The sequence below is a fragment of the Podarcis tiliguerta genome (assembly GCF_965153285.1).
Source record: "Podarcis tiliguerta genome assembly, chromosome: 4".
NCBI lineage: Eukaryota > Metazoa > Chordata > Lepidosauria > Squamata > Lacertidae > Podarcis > Podarcis tiliguerta.
This window is the reverse complement of record NC_139537.1, coordinates 12,718,064-12,742,100: the sequence shown is the minus strand read 5'-3', so window position 1 is coordinate 12,742,100 and position 24,037 is coordinate 12,718,064. Positions and strand designations below refer to the sequence as shown.

Genomic DNA, 24,037 nt, shown 5'->3' with positions numbered 1-24,037 from the left:
ACACTCAACCATGCCCAAAGTTGTTTGTGGATGTTGAGAAGTCCTCTCTCTCCCCTTGTCTTCATATGGAACAGGACCTATCTCTCATGAGGTACCTAACTACAGCAAAGAGCAGCCAAGCTTAGCCGAGCAGCCTTTTGTAGAAGGAGCTTTGTTTAAGCCACAAATCCCATTGTCCAGCAGAAAGGAAAAAGCCCGCTCAAAGGTTGTGTGCTAGCGAGCAGTTTTTCTTTTAACCAGAATGGTGGAAGCTAAGCAACTTAGAAGCCCAGATGAGCAGAAACCAATCTGAAGTTGGCTAGTAGTGGAGTCAGGGCCAACAAAAAGAACATTTTCACACAGCACATAGTTAAGCTGTCAAATTAACTCCCACAAGAGGTAGTGAGAGTTACAAACATGGATGTCTTTAAAAGAAGATTGAGCAAACTGAGGGATAAGGCTGTGTTCTCCCTCCACTCTTGGGGGCACTGTTTCATTTAATCTTCACGCCCCAAGGTGATGTACAAAATGCTGAAGATGTTGCAAAGCAACATAAAGAACTTGAGTTTTAAAATACAGTGATGCCCCGCAAGACGAATGCCTCGCAAGACGGAAAACCCGCTAGACGAAAGGGTTTTCCGTTTTGGAGGTGCTTTGCAAAACGAATTTGCTATGGGCTTGCTTCGCAAGACGAAAATGCCTTGCGATTCCTGGGGTCCCCCCCCCCTTTTTCCCAAGCCCCTAAGCCGCTTAACAGCTGTTCGCTAAGCTGCTTAACAGCTGATCTAAGCCGCTTATCAGCTGATCTAATCCGCTAATAGCCTTTTAGCAGCTAATCCGCTAATCCCTTAAGCCTTTAATAGCCGCTAATAGCCTTTTAGCAGCTAATCCGCTAATCCCTTAAGCCTTTAATAGCCGCTAATAGCTGCTAAACCGCTAATAGCGCTAATCCGCTAATGGGCTTGCTTCGCAAGACGAAAAAAACCTCAAGACGAAGAGACTCGCGGAACAGATTCTTTTCGTCTTGCGAGGCACCACTGTACAGTAATGCAAATTGGGTACATATGACAGAGAAGCACACATCCCACTGGAAAAACTTGTCAGAACAAAAAAAATAAATGTACGTTTGATGTGATCTCGCCCCTTTCTACAAACTCCCAAGGCGGTTTTAAACAAGCCACTATCCTGCAGGTTGGTTGTAAGAACTGAGAACACGTGGGAAGGTCTTCGATGGCCCTGGTAACACTGGTAAATGTAAGTTGGTGCCATATCTTGTGAGACTCATGGGTCCAGGAGCACTGAGGATTTTTCTCCAGTCAAACGGTATAAAGATTTCACGAAATGACTACATTAAACCTTCACGGACGGCAAAAATCAAACCAGAGCCACTTGCAATAGTAATTCAGATCCTGTATTTGGTGCATAGGAGGAATGGGAATACAATATACGCAATCTACATACCCTTGTAAATGTACCCAATATTAACATCTTTGCTATGCAAGTCAACATTTAAGTGTCATACGAAGGGTGGGGGGGTTCCAACAACCGGAAGCCTATTTTTGAAAAGAAAAGCAGTAGCCTCTACCTTCCTCGCTCTCAATGAAATACGGATTTGATCATCTGGTAGGTGATGCGCTGCTGAGGCCGGCTGGCGTCATATTTTTCTTCAAGCTTTGTTCTGCTTGGCATTTCCTTGGCATCTTCGTGAACTGGCATAGTCTGGCCCACCGTAGTCATCAATTTCACTGCCAGGGGCCCCAGATCCTTGTACTCCTGGAGTTCAGATGGACACAGATTAGCATGTTACCCAGTAGAAAACATCCCGCCCTCCCCTGCATCTTAAAATGACCACGGCATAAACGAATAAGCAAATCTCTGATAGAAATAACAATCCACAATTGCCACGCTGGTAGTGGCTGCTGCTGGAGGAGTACTAAACAGCTCCTGTTCAAATCCTTGCTCACTTGGGTAAGCTTGGGCCACTTGACCCAACCCCTCATGGTGGCTTGAGAATAAAATGTTGGGGAGAGCTATACAGTGGTGCCTCGCAAGACGAAAAGAATCCGTTCCGCGAGTCTCTTCGTCTTGCGGTTTTTTCGTCTTGCGAAGCAAGCCCATTAGCGGATTAGCGCTATTAGCGGTTTAGCGGCTATTAAAGGCTTAAGGGATTAGCGGGTTAGCTGCTAAAAGGCTATTAGCGGCTATTAAAGGCTTGAGGGATTAGCTGCTAAAAGGCTATTAGCGGCTTAGATCAGCTGATAAGCGGCTTAGATCAGCTGTTCAGCGGCTTAGCGATCAGCTGTTAAGCGGCTTAGGGGCTTGGGGAAAAGGCTGGGGGGGGGGAAACCCCAGGAATCGCAAGACATTTTCGTCTTGCGAAGCAAGCCCATAGCAAATTCGTTTTGCGAAGCACCTCCAAAACGGAAAACCCTTTCGTCTAGTGGGTTTTCAAGAGTGGCTGCTTCAACCCTGCAAAATGTCTTAAGTGAGAGTGCAGGGTGAGATCTCTGCGTTCCGGGTAGACTTTGTTGATCATGCACAAGGGGAGGAAATAATATCCTGGTCAACTCCTGGCCGTTTTTAGGAGCTATGTTGCTGAGGGCATGATCAGGCTCAAACGGACTGTGTGTGTGTGTGTGTGTGTGTGTAAAAACAAACAAACCAGTTTTAATTGCCCAGGTCAGCACAAACCTTTTGGGCACATTATTACCTCACCCTTTCTACCTAAAATCCTAACGCAGAGAAGAGGAAAGTAGATACTTGCCTTGAAATCATTTGAGTCTTCGTACAGGATAGGGGGGAGAATTTGACCAAGAGAATCTGTTTGCATTTGAATCACTTCAAAACTGTCATCTAGCAGATTTTCTGCTGTCTCCTGTCTGTCTTTGTGATCCACGTTGAGAACCATTTCCGATACTAATGATGTACTTTCAGCTTCCACTTCTGCAGAGGCGAGGGGAGGGAAAACACTTTCTTGCAATACTCCTGTTAATAAAACTTTGCTGCAACAATGGTGGTGGCGGAGGAGAGGGAATTCTATCTATTACTGCTTGCTGGGCTTTGAAATTTATTCTGCTATGCAATGGTGGGTGGGGTAAGGTCTTTCAGTCCGAGGGCCACATTGTTTCCTGGGGAAACTTCTGAGGGCCATATGCCAGGGCTGGCAGGGCTGGATACAAAGCTGGACACCTTTGTACAGTAGTCTAATTTCTCCCCCTATGTTCTCCATCCGGACCGATGAGGCATTTTTAAAAAACCCCAGATATTGCCAATCCACAACTAGCAACACTGTTCATGGCCTGGTATTCATTAGGATGGAATAATAGGACTGTCATGTTGCAAGGACCCCGAGGAACATATAGGCCAACCCCCTGTAGTACAGGATCTGTCCCACACAGGGACTGAACCTTGGCATTATCAGCAACATGCTCTAACCTACCGAGCTGATGTATTTACCTGTGTTCTTTCTGACAGCCAAATGAGAATAGTACAGCCTGCCTGGCCCAGTCTACTGCGCTTGGCCTAACCGTGCAGCGACCAGCTGTTTTATCAGGGATGGGGGTGAAAACTGAACATAACACCCATTTCACTCCCAACCCATGAGAAGCTTGCTGGCAAGATGATTGCATTTTTAGGACAGCTTCAGTCCTACAGCAAGTGGAATGAAGAAAGGGAATACACACACAGAGGACATAACTTTGTGTGTTTTTGTGTGTTTGTTTCCCTCATCCAGGTAGGGATTTGCACACTCTGAAGTTGTATTCCACACTTGTTTGACCCTTGCTTGGGGCAAAAGCACTTAACCATACAGTAATGCTTGAGTTCCCTTAACAAGTGAGGCAGAGCATGGCAGAGTTGGTTCTTAAGTCCCAGCTTTCCAGTTACACCAGCTTCCAGGATGTCTACAGTGGGATATTTCTCACCGATAAACTATCACGGGGCTGTGAGGGCCATTTCTTAGGGAGGCAAGGCTGTAAGGCCTGCATCACTATTACAATCAACTCAATAGAAAGGGGATTACCAGAAAGGCCAAGATATTCCTGGTCTCCAAGCATCAGCAGGCCAGCTCCCTGGGTAAGAAATAACTTTCTGGAAAATGAAAAGGAGAAGAAGCAACATCAAAAGGTTTGAAATTCTGTCTTGTAACATAGAACGGTAGCACATCTTTAAAGTGCATACTCACGTTGTTGCCATTGGAATTATTCTCTTGCATGCCCTGAGCTCTTGTTAACGTTCATATTTTTCTTTAAATACTTATAAACCGAGCTTTCAGAGAAATACACGAAGGCAGTGTACAAAACTACAATAAGGCCACACCCAGGGTTGAACATGGGACCTTTTGCACGGAAGCATATGTTCTGCTACTGAACAGCCGCCTTTCCCCTCCGAAGGCAAGGATCGGGTGCCTTTTGGGCTCCCCGGCTCAAATCTTCATCAGGATTGGCCATGTGGACCAAATTTGGCAGGTGGGTGGAGTCACCGACCTGATGTCACGATGACACCACACGATTTGGCCACTTTGAAGTCCCTAAGTCGGGACTTCAAAGCACCTTCTCTGAAGCAGAAGGGGGGGAAAGCTGAGTTTTAGCAGCGAGGTTCAGTGCAAAACCCTTTGCGATCGTTAAGGGGCTTGCACAAATGAAGTGTTTTCTCCTGCGTTTTAGGATGAGCTTCACTACAAAACTCTTCCTGATTGATCAGCTGATGAGTGGGAAGGTTAAAAGGCTTGCTCAGTGTGGCCCATGCACCATTTAAATCATATTGCGTTGGCCGAGCATGCCAGTTCCCCATAAGGAAGTGACTTGCATAGCCCAACTAAGCAGGATTGGGTGGGTGAGTGGGAATCCTGCCCCCTTGCCTACATTGATTTACCATTTAAAATGCCTTTTGTTTCACAATTGGGATGGTTAGCCAGCAATGAAAGCGGGCAGGGCTTTTATTCCCTTGCCAAGAGCAATTTGCAGAGACTCCAGTCAGCGTGGCAATGATAGCTACTCGTCCAAATTACTGATTAGGGGAGACGACTCGTTTATTCAAAATTAATGCGAAAGAGCAGAGCTGCAGCTTGTTAATTCTGTCCTTTCCATGCCAATGCTGCTCCTCTGAAGGATATTTTCCTTTGTAATTATCAAGTGGCTTACAGCTTTATATTTAGCTGTTTGCTTGCACATTTGTTTATTTATTCGATTTGCCAATTGCTTCCTATTAAATGTCTCGATGCGATTTTGCAGCAAAAGAGCAATAATAACGCCAATTGAAAAACAATTTCAAATCCAGTACAGGTATGTATAGGCTAGGAAATCGGCTTGAATGTCTCCAACAGGTGCCGAAAAGGCAATAGAGACGGTGCCTGTCAGATAAGCACTGGTAGCTTACATTGGTAAGTGGTACCTTGGTTCTCAAACGCCTTGGTTCTCAAATGCCGAAAACCTGGACTGAGTGTTCCAGTTTTCGAACGTCTTTCAGAAGCCGATCGTCCAATGCGGCTGTCGGCTATTGTTTCCGAGGCACCTGCACCAATCAGAAGCTGCTCCTTGGTTTTCGAACATTTCAGAAATCAAATGGACTCCTGGAATGGATTAAGTTTGGCGCGATGTTTTTGCTATTTATTTTGCGTTATTGAGGCTTTTTCAGTTAATTTGTTTTTGTGAGGGTGTGGAATCCAGTTCAGCTACTGATTGATTGATTGATTGATTGTGTGACTGCGGAAATGGATAAAAGCCCCCCATCCAAACAATGACCATCTTCAGTGCAGGTAAGAAAAAGAATGGATTTTAATTTTTATCATCTACAATACTGTCTTATTTATTTTACAGTACATTGATTATTGCTTTCATTTTATGGATCAATGGTCTCATTAGATAGTAAAATTCATGTTAAATTGCTGTTTTAGGGGTTGTTTTTAAAAGTCTGGAACAGATTAATCCATTTTGCATTACTTTCTATGGGAAAGCGTGTCTTGGTTTGGGGACGCTTTGGTTTTCGAACAGACTTCCAGAATGGATTAAGTCTGAGAACCAAGGTACCACTGTATGTGTTTTAGTAAATGATAAAACATCAGGTTATTTATTTATTTATTTATTTATTTTACTGTTTGGCATATTTTAGTTTGCTCAAGGGCCAAAGAGTCAAGTCAACTCTTTAGCTCCTGTGCTTCATCAGTGTTTGTGCAATGCTAGGAGAACACCTTTACCTGGGAACTTTAAGGAACTGCATCCTACGCTCAAAGAGTTTGTTGATGAGGTAGATGTTCTCCTTCTCCAGTTCGTGGACAGAGGCTTCCAATTCGCTCACTTCCTTTTTGTACCCTGCCACCTGCCACGAGATATGAAACCCTGAGTTGAAGTCCTTTGCCTTCTGCCAAACCAGACCGTTGGCCCACCGAGATAGCCCTATGCTAGGCATTCAAACTGGAAGCAGCTCATTTCTGCAGGTGGCCCAGCTGTGTCCCTACCTGGACAGGGACAGCCTAACTTCTGTTGTCTATGATCTGGTAACCTCTAGATTACCAGATCTAGTATAGCATCTAGATCAAGGTAAGTAATAGTGCCACTGTATTCTGCTCTGGTCAGACCTCACCTGGAGTACTGTGTCCAGTTCTGGGCACCACAGTTCAAGAAGGAAACTGACAAACTGGAGCGTGTCCAGAGGAGGGCAACCAAAATGGTCAAAGGCCTGGAAACGATGCCTTATGAGGAACGGCTAAGGGAGCTGGGCATGTTTAGCCTGGAGAAGAGGAGGTTAAGGGGTGATATGATAGCCATGTTCAAATATATAAAAGGATGTCACATAGAGGAGGGAGAAAGGTTGTTTTCTGCTGCTCCAGAGAAGCGGACACGGAGCAATGGATCCAAACTACAAGAAAGAAGATTCCACCTAAACATTAGGAAGAACTTCCTGACAGTAAGAGCTGTTCGACAGTGGAATTTGCTGCCAAGGAGTGTGGTGGAGTCTCCTTCTTTGGAGGTCTTTAAGCAGAGGCTTGACAACCATATGTCAGGAGTGCTCTGATGGTGTTTCCTGCTTGGCAGGGGGTTGGACTCGATGACCCTTGTGGTCTCTTCCAACTCTATGATTCTATGATTCTATGGATTACTGCAATGCGTTATATGTGGGGCTGCCTCTGAAGACGGTTCAGAAGCTTTAGCTGGTGCAGAATTTGGTGGTCAGGGGCAAAAGAGTTTGAGCATATTACAATGGTACCTCGGGTTAAGAACTTAATTCGTTCTGGAGTCCGTTCTTAACCTGAAACTGTTCTTTACCTGAAGCACCACTTTAGCTAATGGGGCCTCCTGCTGCCGCCGGAGCACAATTTCTGTTCTCATCTTGAAGCAAAGTTCTTAACCAGAGGTACTATTTCTGGGATAGCAGAGTCTGTAACCTGAAACGTCTGTAACCCAATGTACCACTGTACACCGATCCTGGCCCGACTGCATTGGCTGCCAACAGTGGCGTAGCGTGGGTTGTCAGCACCTGGGGCAAGGCAAGTAATTTGCGCCCCCCCCCCCCGCTGCACTGTGCCTCCCCCAGATAGTCCCTCGCTCTCTCTCCGCACTGCACCGCACGCCTGGCACCCTCCCCTCCACAGTGGGCGACGACCCGGCAGCTCGGATCGGATTCGCACAGCCAGCACCGCAGTGAGAGAGAGTGAGTGAGCCAGGTAGGGGCAGAGAGCTGCGAGTGCAAGCGCCCCCCCCCGATGATGCGCCTGGTGCGGCCGGCCCCCCCTGCACCCCCCACGCTACGCCACTGGCTGCCAATGAGTTTCCGGGTCCAATTCAAAGTGCTGGCTTTGACCTATAAAGCCCTAAAACAGCTCTGCATTCATCATCTGAGGCCCTTCTTCGTGTGCCTCCTTCACATGAGGTCCAGAGGGTGGCAACATAAGAACAGGGCCTTTTCTGCAGTGGCTCCCCATTTGTAGAATTCTCTCCCCAGGGAAGTTTGGCTGACGCCTTCATTGTAGACCTTTGGGCACTAGGCAAAAATGTTCCTCTTCAACCCGGCCTTTGGCTGACTGACATCCGATGCCATTTTAAATGTGACGTGTGGGCATTATGGTTTTTTTGTTACTCTCTTTTTTCACTATGTATTTTGTGGTTTTAGTATTATAATTCTATGCTGTGAACTGCCCTGAGCTCTATGGATGAATGTCAGTATACAATTTTAATTTATATTATTATTATTATTATTATTATTATTATTATTATTATTATCCACCCAATATCCTTTGAACTGTGGATGTCGGGGAGTTAAACTGTATGTTCCACCTCTGACCATCCACCACCATTCCCTGTCTACGAAGCAGTGGGAGACAATCGGTCCATCTAGTTCAATACTGTCTGCACTGATTGGCAGTGCCTCTCCTTGGAAATCCAGATTACAATTCCAGATATACTTACCTCCTCCTTTAACCACTCGTATTCTTTAATCTCCCGGCAGCTGGTCTTGTCAATATGCTTGACAGCATTCTGAGGAAAGAAAGCATGAAATCGCAGCTGAAGCTGGAACCTTTGCATTGAAGGAAGTGATCGTCTAGACAGGATACCCACAGAGGAACATCCAAAACTTTGAACAATAAAAACACAAAACTTCCTTCTATATATCTAATTTTACATTTCTTTTTCGCTTTCCCATTTTTCAAAAGAGCTTCGCAGCTGCCTATTGAGTGACCCGTCACGTAAAACATTAATGGTAATAAATCATAAAGACACACGCATCCCAGAATAAAATATGGATGCGATCTGCGCTATTCTGAATGCCAGGCTAATGAAAACAATTTTACGCTGCCTGTGGAACAGCAAACGAATGAGCTAACTCTCAGTTTGGTAACAGATTCTCGTAGCGTTGAGGAAAGAGATAAGAGAAGGTTCAGTCACAAGATACAACAGGCTTTTATTTGACAGGAAGGCTTAAGGGGGATCTTGGTGGTTGATGGATTCCAGAAGGTGGAAGCCACCACAAAGGAGGCCCTGCCCCAATGGCCAACCAATCGCATCTTAACAAGAGGCTGAGAAAGGCCTCTAGAGAGCATGCAGACTAATCTGAGGAGAAGACAAGAATGTGAAGGCCTCTATTTACCTTCAGAAAGCAGGAAAAAGCTTTTATTTTGCCAAGTACAGTACAGGTTTCGAAGGCACAGTATACGTCTTCTTCTTTCACTCCCAATCTAACCTGGGTTACCTTTCTTGCTCACATTTTAACTCTTATTTCAATCGCTGCTGTTCTAATGTGTGTGTTTTTAATAAGTTGAGGAGCAGCTGGAAGGCAGGATACAGAAGCAAGTTCATGTAAAAGGAATAAATGAGAGAGGCATTTCTGCTTTACTCTCTAAGGAATGTCACAAATAAGCTTGTGAGGTTGCCATATGTCCTCTTTTTCCAGGACACGTCCTCTTTTTCAGGGGTAAAATTTCTGTCCGGGTGTATTTTTAAAAATTTGCCACAATGTCTCTGGCTATTATTTCTGGAGGAGACATAACAGGTGGTTGAAGACTTGCTTTCCTCTTCTCTTCTCCCGCCCCCCCCCCATAGCAATATATCACAGTTTCTATAGCCTACATATAGCAGGGGCAGCCGTCATAGCGTCCTCTTTTTTGCTCTTCAAAATATGGCAACCCTACTTTATGAGTATAAAACCCAGCCAGAACCTCTTGGACCTCATTGACTTAAATTGGAAGTTAAGTACGTGCTTAGTGCTGCAGTCCTGTTCCCCCATACCTGGGAATAAGCCCCACAGCATACAGCGAGACTCAATGGGTGGGGTATAAATAATAAAATTATTATTATTATAAGCAAGAACAGGATTGGGCTGTAAATCCCTCCTGCAGACGTCAAATGAACTTAAAAGTGCTCAGATCATGTGGAAGGTAAATTTGAAATTTACAGATTGTTCTCTTTTGAAAGAAAATTGTATGAAAATGATGTATAGATTGTATATTACACCAGTACAGATAGCAATAATGTATAAAACCAGGTCAAACATATGTTGGAAATGTAAAGAAAAAGAAGGGACTTTTTACCATATGTGGTGGGAATGTAGAGAAGTTTAAAAAATTGGGAAATGATATACAATGAATTGAAAAAAAATGTTTAAAATGACATTTGTAAAAAAACCAGAAGCATTTTTGTTAGGGATTGTAGGACAAGACCTGCCAAGAAAAGCAACTGCTACAACAGCAGGAATCTTGATAGCACAAGGATGGAAGAATGAAGAAATCCCAATGAAAGAACAGTGGCAAGAAAAACTGATGAGTTATGCAGAGTTGGCTAAACTGCGGGACAAGGACAACTGTGACTTTAAGGAAGAATGGGAGCCTTTTACAAATTATCTAAAAAGTCAGCAAAATGAATTGGACTCCCTGGCAGGTTTTGAATAAACATACACAAATTTATTGGTTGGTAACATGATAGGTAGATAAGATGAGGATATGTATAACTTTATAACATGCAGAGAATAATATGTGTAGAGAAATCAGAGAGAGGAGCTGAGGGAAAGTCCTTGGAGGGAGGGAGGGATTAGGGGGGGGGGTAGGAAAAAAGGTGAGAGCTGGACCATAAAGAAGGCTGATCACCAAAGAATTGATGCTTTTGAATTATGGTGCTGGAGGAGACTCTTGAGAGTCCCATGGACTGCAAGAAGATCAAACCTATCCATTCTGAAGGAAATCAGCCCTGAGTGCTCACTGGAAGGACAGATCCTGAAGCTGAGGCTCCAATGCTTTGGCCACCTCATGAGAAGAGAAGACTCCCTAGAAAAGACCCTGATGTTGGGAAAGATGGAGGGCACAAGGAGAAGGGGACGACAGAGGACGAGATGGTTGGACAGTGTTCTCGAAGCTACCAGCATGAGTCTGACCAAACTGCGGGAGGCAGTGGAAGACAGGAGTGCCTGGCGTGCTCTGGTCCATGGGGTCACGAAGAGTCAGACACGACTAAACAACAACAGGAAAAGGGGGAATAATGTATGTGATTATATGGTTTGATAATTTGTTATGTTGAAATTGCTTAATAATTTTTTTTAAAAAAAAAGGAAGAAAAAAGAAAGTGCTCAGATCATGCCCATAATGATTAAAAGACTAGAATTGCAAAGCCGTATCAGTACCTCAAGCGCCCATTCTTTCTTCAGCTCCATTTGCTTCAGCATGTATCTGTCGGTTCTTTCCTTCGTCTCTTCCAGGGAAATCCTAAAAAACTCTTCAGGGGTGAAAACAAGAACAGAACCCCAGCCATCAGAAAAGAGAAAGGTAAAGCAGAAAACGGGGGAATACGTTTTAGAAGAGATTCCAGCACACGCTGGAAATGATAATTATTTCTAGTTCTTCGCGTCTGGGCCGACATCTCTGGTCTTCAGTCTCTGGTTTAAGTACAAGCCCAGGGCAACTCACCCGTCATTTCCTCAAGGTCTTCCTTCAGCTTCTGGATGTCCTGTTCCAGGCACTCAATCTGCTTGGCGTGTTCGGCGCTCCCGACGTTTTTGTACGCCAGCCAGTAATCCACTTCGGCTTGCTTTTGCACGAGTTTTTGTTCGAGGTAATGTATCTGGCACCGCATGTCTGGTTGGAAGAAAAAAATGCTGTGTTAGGAGTGATAGCCTTTGCTTTCCCAAACTGCTAATGAGAAATGATCATCTCCACCTGGGATTTATTTATTTTTTTCATTTTCCTGTATTCCCCATTTCAGATCATTAATATTTATCAGACAGCACCAGCTCTTGAGCTCCTTGCTTGCTTTCAGGCTAAGTTCTAACAATTTGATGTGTGTGGAGCGACGGAGTCTCAGCATGGCGTTTGATAAAAGGGGAGGGGGGAGGAAAGGAATAGACATACAGTGGTGCCCCGCAAGACGAATGCCTCGCAAGACGGAAAACCCGCAAGACGAAAGGGTTTTCCGTTTTCAGAGGTGCTTCGCAGGACGAATTTCTCTATGAGCTTGCTGCGCAAGACGAAAATGTCTTGCGATTTTTGAGTTTTTTTTTCTGCTCCCCAACCCCTTTTTCTAAAGCGCTAAGCTGCTAATAGCCTTTTAGCAGCTAATCCGCTAATCCCTTAAGCCTTTAATAGCCGTTAATAGCCCTTAAACTGCTAATAGCGCTAATCCGCTAATGGGCTTGCTTCGCAAGACGAAAAAACCACAAGACGAAGAGACTCGCGGAACAGATTCTTTTCGTCTTGCGAGGCACCACTGTAACTTGGTGCTTTGGCGCTCTACAAGCATTGCCAATGTTTGCTCCCCAAAGATACGACACTTAGACATGGCTGGGCAAAGACTGTTGCAGAATTGGATTCAAAATCCTATCTCTCCACCCCCCATGGTGCATTGTTCTTTGTCCCCCTTGGTGTTTTCAGATAGTGCTTGCTTAGAAGCACACAGAGAGATCAGAGCTGTCTGAAGATATTACAAACCTGAGGAAGTCCAAATGTTCTCCTCCTTTCTAATTAACAGGACTCGCATAAGAATCTGTCCATACCTTAAAAGCTGCATTAGAAGACTTTGGAGGTTAGGTGACTGGCAGCTGGGGATGGGGGGCACCACAGAGTAGGCCCTGTGGAATGCTCTTTTGAGAAAACACTCACTATAGCCTACATTGTATAAGGCACCAGAGATCTCAAATTGTGCTGGGCCCAGGCACCCCTCGGGCTACTCTTGGCCAAACTGTATCTATAGGTCCTTGTTTAACTGATCTGGGTCCCAGATCGCGTCCTCCACTCCACCTGGGATTTGAGCTAGCAACTGAGGGATTTCAGCGCCAGCTCACCTTTAATGAGTTTTTCCTGATCCCTAACATACTGCCACTTTTCCTTCATCGCTTTTTCTACATCGTCTCTGGTAACAATTTCAACTTTCGACAACGCCTCTTCCTGCTCCTTCAGGGCGGCTAGGAGTGCTCGGATGTGCGAAGTCTGCTCGTTCTTTAGCTGCTGATTCTGAGGGGGAAAGTTTTTTGACAAAATGATACTTCTTTCACTTTAATCGTGCCTTTTCTTTGGGATGGTCAAGTTGGCAAGCAAAGCAACATACAGTGCTACCTCAGTTTACGAGCTTAATCCGTTCCAGAAGTCCGTTCTTAAACCGAAACCATTTTTAAACTGAGGCGTGCTTTACCTAATGAGGCTTCCGGCCGCCGGTGCCCTTCCACCGTTCGGCTTCTGTTCTCAGACTGAGGTAAAGTTCTCAAACCGGGACACTATTTCCGGTTTTGCGGAGTTTGTAAACCAAAGCGTTCTTAAACCGGACTGTTCTTAAACCAAGGCAGCACTGTATATCGGAATACATTATGGGAAGGTGGGGTATAAATTGCAAACGGAAGCAAAAAATTGCAGAATCGAATATCCAAAAAAGCAATTCACAATAAACCAACATACCCCTCCCCCCCGTCCGCCCCCTGCAATGGTGACAATTGTCAGAATAATCCAGTGGAAATATATCGACGGATCTCTATCATTCTATTGCATACGACAGATCTACTTATATACATGCATTTTCCTGAGTCCATTGCTTGTCTAACATCATGTCTAAATGGCATTTAATACCATTCTACCACAACGTCTGATGTCTAAACTGGAAGATCTGGGGCTTCCGTTATCACTTTGTGGGTGGATATTGGACTTTTTGTCAGACCGCCCCCAGAGGGTTCGGTTGGGCCCTTATACCTCTAATATGCTTAAGACTAACATAGGAACACCACAGGGATGCGTACTCAGTCCGCTCCTTTATATTCTTTACACGTACGATTGTGTCGCTACTCACCCTAGTAATAGGGTTGTCAAATTTGCAGATGACACAACCGTGATTGGGCTCATCTCTGAAAGGGAGGGTGAAATGGATTATAGAGATGAGGTGGAGCGGCTGACAGAGTGGTGCAGAGCTAACAATTTGCTCATAAATACAAGGAAGACAAAGGAACTTGTGGTGGACTTTAGGAGACAGAAGAGCAATGTCCAGCCACTTTTGATTGATGGGGTCTGTGTGGAGAGGGTAACAACGTTCAGATTTTTGGGCATTGAGTTACAAGAGGATCTGTCCTGGAGTGTCAACACAAGGGGGCTTGTGAAGAAGGCGCAGCAGAGACTGTATTTTTTGAGAATACTAAGGAAAAACCATCTTCCGCAGAAACTGCTGCTTGCCTTCTATCACTGTGCCATTGAGAGCGTGCTTACTTATGGCTTATGTGTGTGGTACGGAAGCTGTACTACCCAGGACAGGATGGGGTTGCACAGGGTTGTGAAGGCAGCAGAGAGCATTGTTGGCTGCCCACTCTCCACCTTAGAGCGGATTTACGCCACAAGGTGCCATAGGAAGGCACTGGACATAGTAAAAGATCCATCGCATCCTGGTCACTGTCTCTTCGAGCTCTTGCCGTCGGGACGGAGATACAGGACGATGAAGACAAGAACAAGCCGTCTTAAGAACAGCTTCTTCTCCAGAGCGATCTCGGCCCTGAATGGGAAGCCCGGACTTTGAAAGTCATCAAATCTCCTTTGCTGTATTTTACTATATTTTTTTAATTGGTGTTTTATGTATTTTACTATATTTCTTTTAATTAGTGTTTTTATGGAGCAGCCAAGTAATTTCGTTGTCCCCGAAGGGGGCAATGACAATAAAGATATTATTATATTATTATTATTATTATTATTATTATTATTACCAAATAAATTAGAGTAGGAATTTTTATCCCCTATTTTGGTTCACAAGTAGCTTCCAAACTTGCTAGTAACTACACCAGGCATAGGGAACCTATTTCTCTCCATATGTTGCTGAACTGCGTCTCCCATCAGCCGCAGCAAGCATGGCTAATGGCCAGCGATGATGGGAATTGTAGTTCTGCAACATCAGGGGGACCAAAGTTTCCCCACACCTGAGCTACATAATAATAATAATAATATACAGCACCTACTTAGACCTCTCCAGCCCCCTTCCCTTTAGACAGTATTGAGCTAGATCAGGCACCCCCAAACTCAGCCCTCCAGATGTTTTTGGACTACAACTCCCATCATCCCTAGCTAACAGGACCAGTGATCAGGGATGATGGGAATTGTAGTCCCAAAACATCTGGAGGGCTGAGTTTGGTGGTGCCTGATAGCTAGATGGACCAATGATGTGATTTGGTATAGGGCAGCTTCATATCTTCCAAAGAGAGAGAGCAAGTGAACAGCCAACAGCGAGAAGAAGCCCCCCAAACCGTATGGGCAGAGCCCCTCTTCCTCCTAATCCTGGAACTAGCACTGTTTCCCATCTCCTAATCTACCTGATCCTTTGAACTGCAGATGCTGTTTTGCCTATGATTCCTGGAAGACCAGCTCCCTGCTTTGCAGGCCTTCTTCCAACTGGCCTGGACTGACTCCAGCTACAAATGCAGAGGCTACTGAGCAGACACTCTGGCTGGGGTGTTGTTGGGGGAGTTGCTGATGTTGGTTTTTTGAATCTTTATTTTAGACCTTGCTGTATGCGCTGTCAGCATCACCCTTGAGCCAGTGCTACCAACTGGACTCATACACTTCAGCCCCGACTGGGCCAGGTGAGCTGGGTAGCACTTCCAGAGACCACCTTCTGCACAGGAACAGGTCAAAGTGTTGTGGACTCACAGCTTAGAGTTGTGAGCACCGGATTCACTCCAACAAGAAGACAGTCGTCACACAGCAGACTCTAGCAGAGTATAGCAGAGCATAAACAACTCGGAGAGCAGCTCTGTAGAATATCTTCTTTTATTCTATCTACAACTATAATATACAACTATATACAGAGCTAAATGAGGTCTAAACGAAAATTGCTGAACTGCACTGAGTGTTTGCAGCTGCTCTTAGCAGCAACACACGATCTCTCTCTAACACTCAGTCTCTCTCTCTCTCTTTGATGTGAGGCTGGGGTGGAATAAGTAGAGAGCAGAAAAACGCCCCTCCTCTCTGGAGAATCAGCAGAGAACATCAGCGGATTCTTGGATATGGGAGGGGTGAAATCTCATGCGGAAGTTGTTCAGTTCAGTTATGTGTTTTTTAAATCTTTTGAAATTTTATTACTACTTTTGCTGCAGTTGTGTATTTTTTTCATGTTGTAAGCCGTCTTGGGCATGGTTTGAATTGTGGAGAGGCAGCATACAAATAAAATTCTCTACGCATGTGAATAAACCAACTGGGGTTGAACCTAGAATCTTCCGCTTGCAAAACAGAGCTGAGCTGTGCTCACTCCCCCAAATCAAAACAGAAGCATATGTTTACATACCCTTTCTTTGTTTCGGTCATTTTGCGCTTCCAAGTTTTTTATTTCAAAAAGAAGCTCATCGATGATCTCTTCCTTTATTTGAATTCTGAAGATAATTAAAATGCAGAGGATAAGTGACGGTGCTACCAAGAAAATACTCTACCTGAACCTCTTTGAGGAAAAGCAGGATACAAATAAATTAAACATTCAAATATTTGTGCACTATATTTTCTTTTCTTTTTAAATACCCTTCAGTTTAAAAGAAGTGTTAAGGCACAAATTCATGTATCCAAAAGCATGGAATATGTAAGTTTCTAGACACCGCAGCAAGCCAGACTGCTCTTGCACTTACATTCATCATAGGTTTTTGTTCCTGAAATGTGATGACATTATACCTTTCACACTGAGGTCCAGCACCAAGGGCCTTCTGGAGGTTCCCTCCCTGCGAGAAGTAAGGGACCTAGGCAGAGGGCCTTCTCGGTAGTGGCGCCTGCCCTGTGGAATGCCCTCCCACCAGTTGTCAAGGAAATAAACAACTATCTGACTTTTAGAAGACATCTGAAGGCAGCCTTGTTTAGGGAAGCTTTTAATGTTTGATGTTTTATTGTGTTTTTAATATTCTGTTGGGAGCCGCCCAGAGTGGCTGGGGAAAACCAGCCAGATGGGTGGGGTATAAATATATTATTATTAATAATAATAATTCAGATTCCCCATGCCAAATTTACTGTGGCAGCTGTGTTCTACTTCCAGTGTGAGAGGCATCGTGCCAGAGGCAGATTTAGGGCAGTGCGGCGCTAGGCAGGGCACCGGGCGCCAAGCCTAGGGTGTCACAACTAGGACATAGCGAATTGAGCAGAATGGAAGGCAAAGGGTGGGTTGGGGAGACGACACACAGAATTCTGGCCTCGCACAGGGCACTGCTGAAACGTGAGAGACCAAAGTCTGCCCCTGAGCATTCCTCTGAATATCAGTTGCTGAGAATCGCAGGAGCACAGACATCTGGTTGGCCCCAGGGAGAAAAGGATGTTGGACTAGATAGGCCAATGATTGATCCAGCAGACTCTTCTTATGATGGGGTGGGAGGGAAAGTCCTACTACCCACAAATGTACAATAAGGCAGAAGAGCCAGTAGCTGTTACGATATTGAAGCAATGATGCTGCAAGCTGATTGCTTGGAAAAGCCATGTGATGTTGGGAGTGTCTGTGGGAAACAGACAGCACCGGAATTAGCTCAGAGTGTAATATGAGCTGCACAGGAAGTGCTTGTTCAGTCGTCTGCTGGAGTTTGAGGAGAGCAGACATATTTTCTGTAACACTGCAAAGACAGGAATAAAGCCATGTAAATACGTTTCTGTCTTATCTCTTTCCCCTGCCGGGGGGGAAGGAAAGAGGGGTGTGTTCTTCTCACGCTGAGAAGGATCGCCTATCGCGACCTCTGCCTGGTCCCTGCCGGGAGAGCAGACCGGGAGGTCAACAGGAGACCAAGCCGGGTGCCTGGGAGAGTTGCCAGTTTCTGCTGATAAAGGCTTGGAATCCAACAGTAGCCCCCCAGATGTTCCTAAAGTGAGGTTCTTAATTTACTATACATACTGATCGCATGCAGGGAGGAGACTAATAGTGGGTTGGTTCAACGGTCAAGAAAGTGGTTTCGGTACATGCTGTAGAGCAGGGGTCAGCAACCTTTTTCAGCAGGGGGCCGGTCCACTGTCCCTCAGATCTTGTGGGGGGCCGGACTATATTTTGAAAAAATAAATAATAAACGAATTTCTATGTCCCACAAATAACCCAGAGATGCATTTTAAATAAAAGGACACATTCTACTCGTGTAAAAACACGCTGATTCCCGGACCGCCCGCAGGCCAGATTTAGAAGGCGATTGGGCCGGATCCGGCCCCCCGGCCTTAGTTTCCCTACCCATGGGTAAGAGTGTCAATAGGAGCAAAAGAAGGTGAGTGAGTGTAAGAGATAACAACAACAACAACAACAACAACAACAACAACAACAACAACAACATCAACAACACTTGGTGTGCTCAAACTTCTAGCACCTTTTATGCTGTTCTTCCATCTCAGGGTTCTACTCCAGTGTCTTTGTTTTCATGTTTTTCTTTTAATTTGTTTTCTTGTGATTTTAGTGACGTGCAAGCCAGCCTTGAACCTCTCGAAGGACAGGTTATGAATAAATAGCGTAAGTAGGTGAACAGCTTCTACTTCCCTAGAAGGGTCGAGATGATGGTCAAAGAGATGCCTATGTGTGTGTGTGTGTAATATATAACATATAATTTTTTTATTTAAATTGGGTTTTTTTAATTTAAATTGGATTTTTAAAATAAAATGCTTTCAGGGAGGAAATCTTTCTAAAGGTAGTTTTCTATTTAAGTTACATTATGGTCCAAAGGCTATTCATCAGGAAAGAAGGATTTGTTTTAAGTTTTTCATGTGGGCTAAAACTCAAAGGGTTTTTAAAAATTGTTTAACCACATCAGTTAACAAACATGGATACACATCCTATAATGTTATTATTTTAGTTAAATAAATTGTTCTTAAGGACATGCTTGTTTTTCTCCTTCCAGTAAAGTACAGCAGAAAAGTTGTCCAAATATCAACAGTTAACTTATTAAACCTCACCATAATTTCATAATTATCTGTCACATAGACAGTATAACAGTATAACCAAATCAGCAATTTTCGATATAACTGTAAAAACCACTCTGAAAATTTATTATTCCAGAAATGAAACCTTCATCTGGATGTAAATATTAAGATTAGACCAGCAAGAATGAGTCTTTCTATTAATTTTTTTTTTATTTAAATCAAGTGTTACCGACTAGTGATTTAAATCGTGATTTAAATCGATTTTATTTAAATCAAACCCACCCTACTAAGGAGGAAACCCTACACAAATCAAAAAGTGGAATCCCTAAGACAGTTGGATGGCACCTTGCATGCTTCCTTCCAGCAACTCCTGCAGCCCGGCTGGTGCCAAATGTCTTGCTCTGCTTTCCTTTTGGACCACATCAAGAGGGTGCTTGTTATCTGGCCAGCCCACAATCTCCATACACACCACCCAGGCTTGTGCCCAGGGCCGGATTTAGGTTTGGTGAGGCCCTTAATTACTGAAGGTAATGGGGCCCTTAATATGTCCAGCTGTCCTTTGTCAACAACAAATTGTCACTGTTTTTGGTGTTGAACATATGCTCTATGGTAATTTATGGACCTAATAGGTATCTCAAGCCATTTGCACATGTTGTCATGCAACCGGTCCATGCAGAATGCAGGCCCCCATATATAGAAATGAGCAAACCAGTGATATTTTAGGGAGCAGGCTAGCAGGCGGGGCCCATTGCTTACATCATAGGAGCCTACACAACACAAAACACTGTTGCTGGATGTCAGGGTACTGCCATCGGAACAGGGTAGGGAAACAGAGGAGCAGTCGTGTTACAGGGAACCTCCGAAAATCTTGTGAAACAGTTCCTCTTCCTGTGGTGAGGAAAGCCACACCTCCAGTGGGGAAGAGAGGAAGGGACCAGAGGATGCTGCTAGGAGCCTCAGCACCACTCCTGGCCAAGCCGGCCAGGAGGGAAGCACGCCTCTGCCGTCGCCCACCCTGCGCAGAGGTGTAAAACACAAAGAAGGAAGGAAAAGGCTGGGGGCGACGAAGCTCTTATGTAGGGGGAGGACCTGGAAACAACCACTCCTGGATTCTGCTAACGATTGAGGCAGACACGAACTTGTGGCTCTGCACTGTAAATAGTTTTGCACCAAAATAAAAACTGTAAAAGACAGGTCTGAATCCTGACTGGTTACTCACGAGCAACCACCACTGCCATCTGATCTGACACTGTATGTAGTTTTTATTTTATTGGTTTTATATCTTATATTTTGAAAAAGTATGTCCTGGTGTTTTTTTTCCTTTAAATCTTTTGGGGCCCCAAGAGAGTGGGGCCCTAAGCTATAGCTTGTTTAGCTTATACGTAAATCCGGCACTGCTTGCGCCCCAGGGAGGTCACTTTGGTGCTGCGAACAACAGTGGTTCAACTTCACCCCAAGAGGCATACTCCTTTGCTTCTCAAGACAGTTGGGTGCCAACAAGCAGAAACAATACGTACTGATACTCTAGCAGAGCTTCTGGAAAATAAACTCGAGGCTCTTTGGACATGTGTCCTAAGGGCTGTTTCCTCTTCCCCTTCTTCTCCTTCTTCTCCTTCTTTTTCTTGTCTTTCGCCATGGTTTAAGTCTTCAGAGACTGAACGAGACCTTGGGGAAGCAAAGAAAACAGATCAGGGCAGCATAGAAAGGTTTTCCCATTTCCCCTGTTCTTATTTTGTTCTGAAACCGTTGCATGCATTCTGCAGTCATGGCACCACTGCTTTTTTTTGGGGGGGGGGACGACGCAGGGGTACACATTTTGTGAATCTAAGTTTGGCCTCATTGAGGGGCAGTTTTTCAATATGAGTAGGAAAATGAGAGCCCAGTGGTACCTTGGTTCGCAAACTTAATCCATTCCGGAAGTTCATTCCAAAACCAAAGCGTTCCAAAACCAAGGCACGCTTTCCCATAGAATGTAATGCAAAACAGATTAATCCGTTCCAGACTTTTAGAAACAACCAACCCCTGAAACAGCAATTTAACATGCATTTTACTATCTAACGAGACCACTGATCCATAAAATGAAAGCAGTAAACATTGTACTGTAGTCATACAATCAATCAATCAATCAATCAATCAGTAGCTGAACTGGGTTCCACACAGTCACAAAAAAAAAAGAAAAAGAGCCACAAAAACGCAAAATAGCAAAAACAGACAGGCCTCAGAGTAACACTCAAAACGGAAGTGTGGCACTCAAATCAGAAGCATAACACTCAAAATGGAGCATGTTTGGATTCCGAAAAAAGTTCGCAAACTTACTTCCGGGTTTGCAGTGTTTGGGTTCTAAGTTGTTTGAGTACCAAGGCGTTTGAGAACCAAGGTACCACTGTACCCCTCAACATTTTTTTTAGAAAAAAAGCACTGCATGGCACCGTGTGTGAAGTGCTGAAGACAGATAACTTTAGACCCTGGACATAATTAATGTTTTCATGCATCATGACGTATCTGAATACACAATTTAAAGTATTTGGTCAAAATTACCATACACAACAGAGCAACTGCAGGTCCTGCAACCTGCTAACATTTATGCAACATGAGCTCAGAGACCCCAAAAGTAATACAAGACTACTGTACTTTTAATAATTGTGAGGCAGTAACAGCAAAAAGCAACCCCCCCAACTAGTTTTAAAAACACAACTCTTGCAAGGAATTCTGCCTGTCTGTTTAAAAAATGGGTTGTCTCTTCAAATAATCTCCCTGGATTTAATTAGGCTTTGCTGTCCGTTGCCTATGCAAGTTTAAATACAGAGGCAAAAATTGGGGTGATTATCCCTCATCGTCCTTTGGATTGATGTTTATTACATTTACATATTGGCCCAGAGATAAAGTCCCAACCAGAGAAGAATGGCAGATTAAGTTGATGGATTATGCCAAAATGGCAAAAATGACTGGAAGACTCAGAAATAAGGAAAACCAAAATTTTAATAAAGAATGGGAGGAACACACACACACACACACACCATTGTAAACAGTTAAAATTGTTAGCAGGATTGGAATAACACTTGTAGTTTAATGGTGAATTTTGGATATAATGGAGATGCAAAAGGTTTGGATTATTATAAAAGATGCCGGAGGAAATGATTAACTATAGGACCCAAAAAGGGGAGGAGAGAAGAATCCAGGAGATTCTTTATGTTCTTTATATTGTATGTAGGGTATGTGACTGTAAAGCTGCAATTTGAAAAACCCCCCCAAAATTATTATTATTATCATTTCAAAAAAGATATTTATTACATTAATTCGCCGCTTTCCACAAAACAAAAAGAAGTTTTACAAGTATGGAAAACACAAAACGTCTTGTCGGTAATTTAAAACGCTGGTTATTATCTATTGCTATTGTTTGTTATTTTTATCCATTGCTTTCCCAAAGCAAGCCTCAAAGCAAATGTCACAGAATGCTCCGAACCCTCCAATCTCTCACCTATGAGACACTGACACAAAAACCCTGCACAAACACTATGCAATAGAATGAAAAGACCACTATTCCAGCCCCCAACCTTCTCCCTCCCCCCCCCCAATGTCTATGGCAACAGAGTCTCACACCAAATGTAAACTGTGAAAAAGACTCTCTGAATTGGAAGTGTTGACTCTATATGTCCTTTCCCTTCTTTGTTTGTTTGTTTTAGATCACAAAAAATAATTATATATATATATATATATATATATATATATATATATATATATATATGAAACTGCCACTCCTCCAATACATTTTTTAAAAGTATTGAAGATTTTCTTGTGTTACAAAACAAACAGACAAGGGAAAGTACATAGAATCTCCACTTTCGATTCTGCAAGTCTTTTTCACAGTTCCTTAATGTCCTCCAAGACTTGAGGAAAGGCTTGAGTAAAAGAAAAGTGTGGTGTTTTTTTTTTTTTGGGGGGGGGGGGCAACCATGAAGCCAGGGGTTTAAAAGCAACCCAAAGGGCTCATTGATAAGGTGCGTAAGAAAGCCGATCCCAACTCAGCCTAGGATTTGAAACCAGAAGTGTAAGAGAACAAAAGCTTTGCACAGGTGAGAGCAAGACTATCAATTGGTACCTATAGCTCGGTTGCAGGGGATGCCCCAATGCACAGGTGTCTCAACATCAGGATTGGGTCATTCCCTTCAGGGGTGTCCCTAGGGGAGCTTCCCAGCCCCCCACCCCGCCCAGGGCAGAATCCTTACCCTATTTTTCTCCTGGGGGCTGGTAGGCAGAGTCTATTACCGGCTGCTGCCTCCTGGTTGGTTCCAGACATAAACTCTCCCGGTCACCACGGTAACCGCATCAGTATGGCCGCCCACAGACCTCCCCATTGATTAATTGTTTCCTCCTTTTTTTCCATTCAGAGAAAAGTCCTTGGCAGTTTTTCTTTTTGTAAAAAATAAATAAATGGGGAAACATCTCCCTCTTGTGCTTCATTGAGGAACCTCCATGTGGAAAAGGCAAACATTCAAGGCAGAGCAAAGGACAGGGGGAAAGCCTTAAAAATCAGATTTTAAGAAATAATAAACAGCATTTTGTAGGGCTGAGTTTGCCTGTTACAGGACGCCAGCCTCTTAGTCATCTGCCTGTTATTCCTGGCCTTATTCTGACTTGTTCTGCTGTGAAGCACTTACGAAATGACTGGCAGGCATTAAAAGACCTAAGAACTGAACTGGTTTAAATTGAATGGTTTTTATCTGTTTGTCATTTGTTTGTTTGCTTAATGTGCATGCCACACTTCGTCTGTAGATCTCAGGGCTATGCACAATATAAAAATTCATATAAATGCATATTACTTGCTGTGTTTATGTCATACTCTTTCTCCAAGATCTCTCCCCCCCACCTCCATTTTATCAACACAACAAACCAGCAAGTTGGGAGATGTTGGGAGATGGTAGCTGCTCCAAGTAACTCTCCAAGTTCATAGCTGTGGGAAGGTTTGAACCCAGGTCTCTCTGGTCATGGTTCAACACTAAAAACCATAACAGAGGCTTGTTACCACTTTTTCTTCTTCTTGCCGCTATACTCATGAGAATAGCCTGACCCTCAGACATGTAGCAAACCCTCATGCTTGCCTTCATAAATTTAATTTTTAATTTTTGTGTCTCACCGCCTCAAATCCACAAGCATTACGAATGCGAAATGAAACGATCGCCAATTAAAGCCATCAAAACGAAAGGAAATTTAAACTAATCAACTCCTGGGAGGCTTGTCAAATGTGGTCTGTTTTGTTATTTTTGTCCT

At 43.9% G+C, this 24,037-nt stretch overlaps 1 protein-coding gene across 2 annotated transcripts; it reads right to left on the bottom strand.

The window, feature by feature from the left end:
* Positions 1–1,368: 1,368 nt before the first annotated feature.
* CCDC83 (coiled-coil domain containing 83) lies at positions 1,369–23,113 on the bottom strand. 2 transcript variants are annotated; one of them, XM_083436663.1, is made up of 11 exons: positions 22,996–23,113; positions 20,287–20,434; positions 16,197–16,281; positions 12,736–12,904; positions 11,366–11,533; positions 11,083–11,174; positions 8,382–8,450; positions 6,173–6,294; positions 4,001–4,068; positions 2,744–2,922; positions 1,369–1,752 (listed from the first exon to the last, which is right to left on the bottom strand). In XM_083436663.1, exons 2-11 carry the CDS (start codon positions 20,403–20,405, stop codon positions 1,576–1,578), a joined length of 1,248 nt encoding a protein of 415 aa, XP_083292789.1. In that variant the 5' UTR covers positions 20,406–20,434; positions 22,996–23,113; the 3' UTR covers positions 1,369–1,575. The 2 variants fall into 2 exon arrangements, with proteins under 2 accessions (XP_083292789.1, XP_083292788.1); XM_083436662.1 differs by having other exon boundaries at positions 22,869–23,023.
* Positions 23,114–24,037: the final 924 nt, after the last annotated feature.